The sequence below is a fragment of the Camponotus vicinus genome, unplaced genomic scaffold (genome assembly GCF_025532165.1).
Source record: "Camponotus vicinus isolate PSW18456_S1 unplaced genomic scaffold, iyCamVici1.0 SCAF_4, whole genome shotgun sequence".
Classification (NCBI taxonomy): Eukaryota; Metazoa; Arthropoda; class Insecta; order Hymenoptera; family Formicidae; genus Camponotus; species Camponotus vicinus.
This window is the reverse complement of record NW_028141976.1, coordinates 19,026,714-19,039,212: the sequence shown is the minus strand read 5'-3', so window position 1 is coordinate 19,039,212 and position 12,499 is coordinate 19,026,714. Positions and strand designations below refer to the sequence as shown.

Genomic DNA, 12,499 nt, shown 5'->3' with positions numbered 1-12,499 from the left:
ATATAAATCTTCAAATCAAAAGTATTAATTTATGAATTCATCAAACATATTTTAATTATTATCAATTCATACATATAAATATATGTGAATATATATTTTCTATAAAACAATAATCTATATAAGAAAAATATGTATCATATGTAAAATATGTAATATATATGAAAAATGTATATCTCTCTTGCATATGTGTGTGAAAAAACTCGCTTAAAACAACTAGCTTTAAGATAAATTTTTCTATATTTCTTTAGAAATTTTTCAAGATAATTAAACCGCAAGTCAGAAATGTTTTGCCTATGGTATTTTTACTCGTGAAATTATTATGAATCACTACTGTCAAGTAAGATGTTCTTCCAAGAAAATAAGATTTCAAATACTCTTCTCAGAAATCTCTCGCTTTCATGAAAATGTAACAGGTCAAAAAGAAGTGCTTGTCAGATCACATTACCTTTCGGTCTCGGATTTACACACCAATGAAATGTCAAAGAATCTTACTTATTTTCTTAAGATTTTTTATTTTAATCTTCTTTTGTAATTCGTCATACTAACGCGTCGCTTAAAAGTGACTGTCTATGACACCATCATTTTTATAATGCATTTTTTGTAATTTTCATAATTATGTTGTACATACCTATTCAACTGTTTTATTTTCTTTTTCTCATACAACTACGACTTAACAAGCGCATTCTTTGAAATAAAGAGAAACTCGATGTATTTTGTTTCATAAAAAAATGTACACAGATCTGTCCTGATCTGGTAATATACAAAGATATAATAGGTATATTAAAAATTATATAGCAAAAATTGAAGACCAATATTTTTAAAAAATATTTTAATAAATTAACAATTTGCTTATTCCTAGAAAGTGTAAATATAGATATTTTTAAGCTATATAAAATTCTCTCTTAATAAGTTTAAATTTAATATTTCATGCATTTTTGACAAGGAAAATATGTGATATGTTGAAAATGAATAATAATTCTTGAGCATCTTTCTAATGCATATTTCGAAATCATGATTAAAATTGAAACCATAGGAAACCAATGTTCTACAACACAAATGTAATAAGTGATCGAATTCGATTTACATCTCATTGTCTTGAGACAAAAACCACAACATTTTGATTAGACGAAGATAAACAAATCTACGAAAGATTTGAAAAATGGGAGATAAATTCGATTACTTAGAAAGTTATAATAAAAATAGTGAATCTATTCCACAAACATTCGTTGTTTCATTTATATTTGCTTTTATAAAGACGATTATTTTCCCATAAAATAAAACTAGCTTCATCAAATTAAAAATACAATTAATGTGAACTTAAAAAGCAGCTGCAATTATAGCTTACATTTTTGTACATGTTGAAATATATTGTGTCGTGAAAAAAGTGCGTCTTGTCAGCAAACATGAAACGATTTCTAATTAAACTTTTAAAAATTTACATTAATTAAGAAGCTTTATCACCATCAGAAGACGGTGCACAATTTGTAATTATATATACAAGTACAAACATAAAAATTTTATGATATATTACGTGACCAAAAAGATATTACTATATTAAAAATTATGCTTCCAAATTAATTATTTACCAATAAAATAAACAATAAATGTCGATGTAATAAAAAAAATAATTATTTGTATAATTATTTAATATTTCTAAATAAAATTGTTTGATTAAAATAAAAATATTATTTATATATGCTTTACATACATACTTTACAGGAATTACATATTTTATAAATAAATAAAATATCAAAGTTTATTTTCTAATAAAAATGCCATTTATTAAAGATTCTTCTAAAATACAAATAGTATTCTCATAGAAAATCTCAAAAAAACAATTTCTTCTAACATAAAATATTAAAAAACTGCAAACTATCTACTCTTTCATCAACAGATTCTTCTCAGACAGCAGAGCTAACTTGATTAATAAGATACGCTCAGTTTAACTGAAACATCCTCTATATATATTTAAATATTCATTGAGTTAAATATTATATACCAATATAATCAACACAATAGAAAAGATAGAGTCGCAGAGTGAATATGCAGATTGAATTTTGTATAATAATATAGTTCAATTATGAAACAACTCGAAGAGTCGTTAATATAATACAAACTGATTCATTGAGATTAACTGTATCAAGTCATAGTTTGTATTGTTAACCTATTCACATAAAGTAAAGCAATAATGGCAAGCAATATTGCATAGGAATTTCGAGAGATTGTTTATCTCAATAGGTCAGGGCGCTTTTGTTGTTGATTTATCTCCTAATCTAAACTATTAAAATACATGTTCCGTTCTTAAACAGTAACTTTCTGGAAATGATTAACAAGCAGATAAGCGAACAATCTGATCTGGACGAGAAATTCCATATCACTTTAATGTAAATTCAATCGCTAACTTTATGCACTGCACTTCATCTCCGTTCCAAGGGCTATCAGAGAACGAAGCAGTAGAATTACACAAGCACAATGAAAAAGCGATCGGATACAATATCAAGTATGTGAGGGATATTGGAAACATCTATACATAATATCTCGTTTTAATAGTATTAAATTTCAGTCATAGATTTTTGGAACAAGTTATGAAATCAATTTCAGTATACGGAAAGAGAGAGAGAGAGAGAGAGAGAGAGGAAGAGAGGGAGAGAGAGGGAGGAAGGGGGAGAGAGAAAGAGTGTGGGAAAATAAAAAGATTATTTCTTCCAAAATTTGAATATTTAGTCATTAACATATATGTAACATATTTTCAAATTAAAAATTTAATAATTAATCTAATAAAACATATCTTAATTATAATTTTAAAATGAATTAAAAATTGAATTTTATTCCACATTTTTTTTATAAAATTATTTATATTTTTAATTTGTCAAAATTTCTAAAATTTTAATTTTTAATCAATTGCAATTTTTGTAAAATTATTGTAACAACATAACAACATAAATTTACAACATAAAAATTTATTCCATACTAATAATATTATAATAATAATAAATAATATATTAAAAATATATACTGAGTACAAATGATGATTAATATTTTAAATATCAATATGTCACATTAACATATTTATTAACGTGACGATATTACACCGAGATAATATCAACATCATAGTAATCAATCCAGAAAAATTATAATTCGACTATAACAGCTCCCATCAATATGATAATGATATTTTAATAATAATGTAAAAATATTATTTTAATAATAATATCGTAATCTCTCATGATTAATTAATTCTTAATCAATATTATCTTAGGTATTAAACTTTATCTCTCATGGCAATGCTATTAAATTGCCTTCAAATAAAAATCATTAATATCAATTGATATTATATATCAATTTAGTATATCAATTTCCCGGAAAATATAATTGGATGAATCTCGCTGTTGAAGTTATATATATGTATATACAGGATATATATATAACATATTTATCCTTGTTTAATCAAAATGCGTTATTATCAAGACAAAACATTGATTAAATAAACATGAAATGACTTTCACATGCTTATAATTACTCAACTTTGGATTAGATTCTTGTAATGTCGATATCAACTATAGCTTTGATTTTTGCTTATCTCGATTCTAATAATGTTCTCTTTCTTGTTAAATCTCTCTCTCTCTCTCTCTCTCTCTCTCTCTCTCTCTCTCACTCTATTTTCCTCACTTATGTATTTCTGGTTCGGATTCTCATAAACTATTATATGCAAGACTTGCAGAAATAAACAAGTCTGAAAAAAATTTAACGATTAAATGTATTTAAAATTTTTATTCCCATTCTATTCGTATAGATTGTCCGCGATTCCATAAGAAATCATACAATGATCCAGATAAACTCTGCAATGTTTAATTATATGATTAAAATTTCCTAGAATTTTGCTTAAACACAAAAAAGGACAATATTGTTTTAATGATGACATATTTTTCTCCATAGTTTTTTTTATTATCAATGAAATCTTTTCCTTCTATTAATTTCTAATAAACTTTATTTTATTAAAATTTGAAGTTTAGAGAAACACAATTAATGTTAAAAATTACATCTTTAAATTTATAATAAAAGAAAAGATTGATTTTTATTTTTTTTAATTATACAAAAAGTTTAAAAAAATATACACAGTATTTAAGATATTCTATCCAAAAGATTTTCAATCAAACGTTGTGAACGTACTCTTTAGACAATTATTAAAATATTTGTTATAAATTAATATAGCTCATTCTCTTTAAATGTAAAATATGAATATATTTCATTAAATAATTTTAACTTTAAATAAAAATATTGAACTGTTAATATAAACAATATTTCATTAAGCTAATGGAATGCTATAAAATTGTTTAATTGATTCATTCAAAATTATATATCGTTAAGAAACTATTTAAAAATCAATAATTCACATAATTACCGATTCTTTTATGATAAATCTAGAATAGTTGTCAAAATATTTCATAGATTTAAAAATCAATAATTCACATAATTACCGATTCTTTTATGATAAATCTAGAATAGTTGTCAAAATATTTCATAGATTTAAACAACTTACAATTTTACAATTTTTTAGTTATTTTAATTATCTTATTTCTTTCATCTTTATCCCTAATATTACTCTATTTCTTAATCATTTAATAAATTATTCATGTTACATATTTATCCAATGTTGGGCTTCTATCAAATCCATCATATAGTGCAAAATAGAGTTAAAATTCCGATGTTTTAACGTAAAAAGTATAATCTCTTGTTTACGTTTGCAACAAGTGGAAAAGAGTTATTTCTGACCTTTACTGGTGAGACTAAAGCTACGAAGCCTGTAACTATCCTCATCTTCGCCTTCCTCCCGCGGTGGCATCTGAGACGAGACATCAGGTACGTCCAGGAAGGCATTGCTCTTCCTCTGATGCGTGTGATGCATACTCTGTCCCCTCCGACTCCCTCGTCTTCTAATCCCCGGACTGACGTCATTCTCGGTGAGTCTAGGTTCGCTGCTGCAGTGGGCCGATTTCATACCCCCTTCATGATGATGATGATGATGATGATGATGGGCGGCGGCTGAAATCGACATATGCAGAATGCCGTACATGTATACTCGATACCGGATGTAGATGTACAAGCTTTACCATAAAAATATGCAACACCTTTAGCAAATTATAATGACGACATTATATACTGTATATAGGCAATCAAAGTATAATAATCAATATCAATTGATATTAATGAGCTAATTTAATTTCAATTATATTAATAAGCCAAATTGATTAGCTACAAGTTTATTACACTAAAATTTTTTGTCTCGCGATATAAGTTTTGCAAAACATAATTAGGAAGAATATTGAATTAAATAAAATGTAATAATTTATATTGTGCCGTTCATATTATATATATATAATATGAATATTATATATATATAAAATTTATATACATAACTTAAATATTCTTTCCCCAAATTTTTAATAATTATATTAATAACTATATATTTTTTATCTGCTTTCATATTATTTGTATGTGCATCCATTTTATGTAAAATAATGTATATATATATATATATATGTATATATATATATGTGTATATATATGTGTATATATATGTATATATATATATATTCATATAGAGCGTGTAAATAGATTATCTTTTTGTGAAAAAACTGTTTAATTTCACAAAAATACGTATCGATATCTTCATAATACAATGCCGCAAAATATGCAGATTTTATAATAGAACATCTATTCAAAAATAACCGTTAAAACTATTTAAAGAAGCTTTTGATAATAATTAATGAGACAGAAAATAAACATGTTCTTTCTTGATAGCGTGCCAATCAAGCTTATTTCAGTAAACGTTCAAGAATAAAGCAAAGAACGAAGCACATTTTTCAAAGGTACTACATCTATTACATCGCAAAGTTAGTGTGTGGAAAGCCGAGTGATTTAGTATTAGTTATAGCTTAAAAAGAGCCAGGAAATAAAATTAAATGACGCGAAAGAAGAGAGAGAAGCGAATTCAGATCGTGGAACATATTGTCGAATATCTGCTTCACTTAATTGCAAAGTTTATCGAGCAGCAGATAAATTCCCTCATTTTGTTAGATATTCAAAGAAACAAAATCTCTTTTATCTGTAGCACGCGCAATTGAAAATAACCTTTGAAGTCAAAATTGGATTTTACGTTTATGATAGAAAATACATAATCTAAATAATTAATTAAACATAATCTAAAAATCTAATAATTTTATTGTACATATATAAATATATATATATATATTTTTTATATGTAATAATAAGAAATATATCAAATATACCAAGAGAGATTAAAATATTGAATAAAAATATTTCATTAAAATGTTAAGTTTAATAGACAGTAGCTGATAGCAATAGTTAAAGAATTTAATTATTAATTTTCACAATCCCCGCTACATTAAATAATAATTTATATATTTCTAATTTATAATATAAAATATAATTAAGAATTAGCAATAATATTTGCTGTATTTTTAAATAAGTTCTCGCGAGATATATTAGTACACATCCTACATAATTTTTTCTTAAAATAATAGAAAGATGAAAAAATTATATTTGATATGATAATTGAAATATTTATTTTTTCATTATAATTGAAAAATATTATATTAGTTGACTGCACTGCTCTTAATAAGATATTTTTCATATTAAAAATAAATAACATTCTAATAACGTAGCTAATTCTTAACATATTACTATTGAAAGTGCTCTGTTTATTTATTAGTTAAGTCTCGTTTTTGTTTATTTTACATCTTTGTAGAAATAATAATATTACTACACACACATTTTTGTTTTTCGTTAATACATATCTTCCTATTTCTCAACGTATATATAGAAAAACGAACACATCCTAGAGTGCTAATTTAACTGGATTCTAAACTTGCAAAGACATCGTGACACGATGAAACGTGTTCAGACTGTCAGTGACCTACTAGCCAAATGCACATACGAGAATAGCAGTCGTAATGATTTCAAGAATTCACGCGGAACTAAACGTGTTACTGATACAATATCGTTGTTAAGCTTTTACACTTTGCTCCTTCGCCAGAAGGATTTGTACGTCATCGATGACGTTCTCACGTGTTTATCGGGCACCTTCAAAATCATGCCTAGTTATCGCGCCAAACTCGATGCGTAAAATAGACTTTTATGTACCTTCAGATTTAATCTCAAGGGTTTAATCTCTCAGATTTATTCATATTTTGATTATTAATAAAAAGCTGAATATTCAAATATCGAAATGCTCAATCAAAGCAGAAATGAACTATTCACAAACAGAATAATCGATAAATTTCAAATTCTCATAAAAAAAAGAAAACTTATCAATTACGAACAAACTCGATTAATTCTATTTATTTATATAATTTTAAACTTCCGAATTTTTTTGAAACTTTAAACTCTTCTAAAAATTATAAATCTTAATTAGAAAACCAAATCTTATGCAGTATTATTTGTTTTCCATTCCTGCCATCACTATCGTTACCTTGAGCAGCGGCACGGCGACGAATGCTTTTGTTTCCGCCGGAAACCCGAGCGCTCTGGGATCTTGTAGCTGGTCTTCGTCTTCTCGTAGGTGTACTACCATCCGGTGTTCCACTGCCGCTGTCTCTTTCCCGTTCCCCTCTCTCCCTTTCACGAGCTCCCGAGGGTGGCATAACTTCCAACATTTGCTCCATACTCAAAAATCCCGGAGCACAAATCGAAGCCGATCTAGTCTTCCGGCGAAGCGAGTTTTCCATTTTCTCAAAATCACTGTTTCTTCTACTTAAAGTCACCGACTACGGTCCGGAAATTTGGTCTTATATATATTGACGATTATCTCTCTTATCCGGATTTCCAGAAATAATTTTCTCCTTTTCCGTGAATTATCTTCAACTGTTGCTAAAATATTGTTCTCATATTTTACATATTTTTGATCACAAAGTAGTTATAACTCGTATTATTCAATTTATACTGAGCACTATTTTTATTGTTTTTTCACACTTACAAACACAAACATTTACAGACGTTTTGGCACAGTTATTTCTTATGAAGTTCTTCGCGGAAAACGTAATGCCACGTGTAATTTTCGAAATGTCTTTCTGAGTGTAGTTAGAATATCCGTTCGTAAAATTCGATTATCAGCAAAAGTGCCAAGTGTGCACTCGGAGAAAGATGTCTTCAAACGAACTGCGTAAGACGGCACGACGTCACATCGACGGATCCTATCTCGTATAGAAGAAAGCTTCACGCTTTCCTTGATTCTACAAATAGAATATAGGAAGTTGGATTTTTTTCTGGCCACGTGCGTGCGAATGAAACGGTCGAAATAATTACGGCCACGTCAAATTACGCCTTTTCTAAAATGGGTAAAATGTGGTTGGTGTTTATATTTTCCTTTTTATGCTTGTTTTTCTTTTCACATCTATGTCGTCGTTATTTTACCGACGGTACTTCCCACAGGAAGTAAGCTCGTATACTAATTAGACCAACCCCATCGATTAATGTCTCGATTATCTCGTGTGTTACGATCATGATTTTAAAGACATATAAATTATTTATAATTGATATAATTATATTGTAAACAATTAATTATAAAAATAATATCATAAATCTCATAATCTGCAATTAAAAAGTAAACTATTTATTATTTTTTATCTTATTTCTCATCTTCTTCCACAAAGTAAGATATAAAATATAAATTTTGAAATTAATTTGGACGAGTGTTCAACTTATAATTAATCAAACTTGAATGGGAGATTTAAAACTGCTTCTGATTAAAAGTAAGTAAGATAAAGATCAATGACAATGTCAAGTACGTTGGCAGCATCCGAAGTTTCACGGAACACGATGCAATCGAAGGACAGTTATATAGGCTGTCGAAACTGTCGAAGTTAGTGAACAGTGAACGGGATACATCGGAAAGATATCGATGCGCGAAGATGTTCCAGCAACTATAATCGAGTATCGACAAAAGTAAGCTTGGTCTATACCAAGACAATTTCACGACGACACCTTATTAATACATTTTCTCTTCGATGAAGTTTATGTCTATCATGTAACTTACTTTCAAGCTCAAAGGAGTGCTAAGGAAATTAAATGTAATTTGTTGTTGAAAGTTTATATTAAAATTTTTACAGAATATCAGATATTTTCTCATTCAGATAAAATTGTGTTCAATAATATTTAAACACAAAATCAATATGAATTCTTGACTCTGATAGATTATATGAAAAAGATAAAACGAATCTATCTAATGTTATATTTAATTTATTTAATGCTTTTTGCTTTTAATTAAAAAATAATATTATATTTTTTCTTTTAGTTTATAATTATTATTACATCTAAACAAAAAGAGGGATATATATTCTATTATCTGTATCCACTTGTTAGAATAAAGAACAAACAATAAATAAAGGGACACATAAATAAATAAATTACTAATTATTTTGTTCTAGTTTATATTCTTTATAATTTCTTTATCATGCTTGCAAATTAAAAAGAAAATTAAAGATTTATTTCTAGGTAATAAGATTATTCTATCTCTGCTATTATCACAATGCAAATAGAAAATTCTCATTTATAAAATAATATTGATAAAGAAATACCTTTAATAAATGTGTAATATTAAAACAAACTTTATTTAAAGTACTGCCCTTTCCTCCATGAGATAATGTATGCACGCAAGAACGCGTTTATTATAAGCAAGACTAAGTAGAGAAACTCAAGCTTTATCTCTTCTTACTGACAGAGGAGTAAAGAAAGATCTTATAAACTTCTCATCGATATTGTGTGTTAAATCGATAGCTATAAGCGTTTTACGCACTCACAACATAATTCTACATTATGACATCGAATTTATAAACTGTTGTAAAAGATATTGTTGTTCAACATCATTATGAAACTTTGATACATTCGCTACTCATAATTTATCATTATTTTAGTTGTTATATCACATTATCTTAATAAATGATATTTGGATTTTTGTAATACAGACATATTAAACAAATAATTCAATAATAAATCAAGTTATTTTAGTTATTTTAACTATTTTAATTATTTTAATTCGATCACATCTATAATATAAAAATAACTTAAATAATCTTTTAATTATACTTTTCTGTTTCTTTTACATATAATAATAATCACTCTAAATATTATTTAATAATTATTATTTTTGTACATGGGATTGTCGTATTAATCGAATCGCTCAATGTTGCTACGGTTAATAATCCCTCATTTTACAATTTTTTCATAATTATTGCATATTGAGATTTAATTTAGATACAAGATTTTCAAAATAAATAATATGTTTGTATAATGTCTCAGAATATATTAAACTATAATTAGTAACCTGTTTTTTATTAGCACTTCCGAGATTCTATGTTAAACTATTTATCTTTATAAAGCATTTTTGTCTATTTTTTCCAACTTTAAGATTCTTATTTTTAGACAAAATAAATGAATCATTTATTTTAAAGCTCTAGAATATATATAAAAACAATTTTCAAAATATCACATGAATAAAATATAAATACGTAACAAATTTAAACAATGTTTTTGAAACACCATTTAATATACATACATTTAAAATAAAACAATAATATTATTTCTATGATATATCCAATATCTAGGATATATTTTATTATCACCACAAAAGCAAATATAAATAAAAATATAATTAGTTTTGTCCGTTAAAATACAAAAATGATACTTTTTATTTAATTATTCAATATTACTTAACTCACTACGGAAGGGTTAAGGGTAAAATAGCGAGACATTGTACACCCTTCGAGAATTTCAAAGTAGAAGCATCGGTTTTTCTCAAGGTTTTTCTCTACGGGCGATAATCACTCCACTCTCTCTTCGTTGACTTATTTTTCCCCACGATTAATTATAAATCATTTCGCATAAATCTTCTAGAAGAGAAGCATAAACATCTCCGCCGATCTGTCCCCCCATATGTTCGCCTGCATATCTCACTCCCCCGGGAGCTTAGTCGTGGCCGTAATTATCCCCCTTTTTCGATACCCGACAACCTCTGCCCTTTAATCATATGTGATTATATCGCAGAGATTCGCGCGTTTTCTCCGTCTCGAGACATTGCTCCGAGATATCGCGACGTCTTCTCACATCTTTCTCTTTCTCCTTCTCGCGCATTTAAGGATTTTCCCGGATCGATTTGCCGCGTATGGTGATTGATCTTTACCACTTTAGGCCGTCGACGATCGTGTAGGATCTCCTCTTGTCATTTTTTCTCCTCGTCGCTCTCCGCAATCGCGCAATGAATCACATGTCTCGATCGCTCGCACGCGAGCGCAACTTGACCGACACGATGCACGTCCGAGTATGCGCGGCGCACTGAAGGCAGCCCGGCGTCGCGACTACCGCCAGGGTGAGAAGCGACACCAGGCGTTGGCGTCGGTTCTCTTGCACGCCCTCGTCACCGACCATGACGAAGACCACGACAAAGACCACGAAGATGACGACGAACTTGGCACGTGTCCAGCTTCGCGAACTTTTCGGAAAATACTTCGCGGGAGAAATTACCGGAAATCCGTAAGATCCGCAGAACTAGCGAAGAACTGTACGCTATAACACTTTTTAGCGCAATAAGTTAATTATTTAAGCCCAAACTTAATAAACTTAAAAGTATAATATTATTGCGTACGAGAGGCAGTCAAAAGGAATAGTACAGAGAATTTACAAAGAAAAGGAAAATAGCAGTCTAAAAATGCTTAACACGCTTCAGTTCCTCATGAATGACATGCTGTCAATAATGATGAAATTTTCATGAAAAGTTTTCATCATTACTAGATTGATTGGCACTAAATTTGCATGATTTTCAACTTTATAGTAAGAAAAATCATTATTCTATTATATGATAACATCTTTCTTTACTTTTAGCGTGAAAAATACATCTAAAATAATATCTACTAGTTATTCATTCAAAATTGCTACAGAGATATTCAAAATAAAATCTTCTCGAGTTTAATAATTTTAAACGAACACAGAATAAATTTCCGAAAAAAATAAAAATTAAGAAACAAATCGTTATTAATCGTTATGTAACATAATCTGTTGAATGAACACTGTTATTTATTAATATGTAATATTCATGCTCTTTCGTGCCATAGTTTTTTCTAAAACTGAATGTTATCAAATGAACATTTAATTATGAATTTTAATTAAAGCATATATAAATTGTAAAAAAAATCAAAATTTATCTTATCTTTTGTATAATCACGTCAGAATTTTTTTTATCTTTTAATATTATCTTGACAATATCAATCGAAGCTTAGATTTTGCTTAATTCTTTATGAATATTTTTTGCATACATAAAATAATTTTAAATACTCTCCAATTAAGAAAATGTTTGTTAAACAACTTGTAATATGATTTTATTATCGAATCACCACGTCACTATCTGTAAACTGATCCGAATGATGTGTCATGATATTTGTTTTAAGCACTAACTTATTTAAGTTCTAGCAATAGATGATGAAACTGG

At 27.8% G+C, this 12,499-nt stretch overlaps 1 protein-coding gene across 3 annotated transcripts in view; it reads right to left on the bottom strand.

The window, feature by feature from the left end:
* Rgk3 (Rad, Gem/Kir family member 3) overlaps positions 1-11,337 on the bottom strand; it is a 45,222-nt gene extending 33,885 nt beyond the window's left edge. Inside the window, exons 1-3 of one of the 3 annotated variants that reach the window (XM_083096927.1) lie at positions 11,198-11,337; positions 7,493-8,252; positions 4,774-5,043 (exon numbers count right to left, since the gene is read on the bottom strand). In XM_083096927.1, coding sequence (XP_082953053.1) covers positions 4,774-5,043; positions 7,493-7,748 — 526 coding nt within the window. In that variant the 5' untranslated portion in view covers positions 7,749-8,252; positions 11,198-11,337. The remainder of the gene's footprint in view (positions 1-4,773; positions 5,044-7,492; positions 8,253-11,197) is intronic. The other 2 variants (XM_083096928.1, XM_083096929.1) reach the window with 2 other exon arrangements.
* Between the last annotated feature and the right edge of the window lie 1,162 nt (positions 11,338-12,499).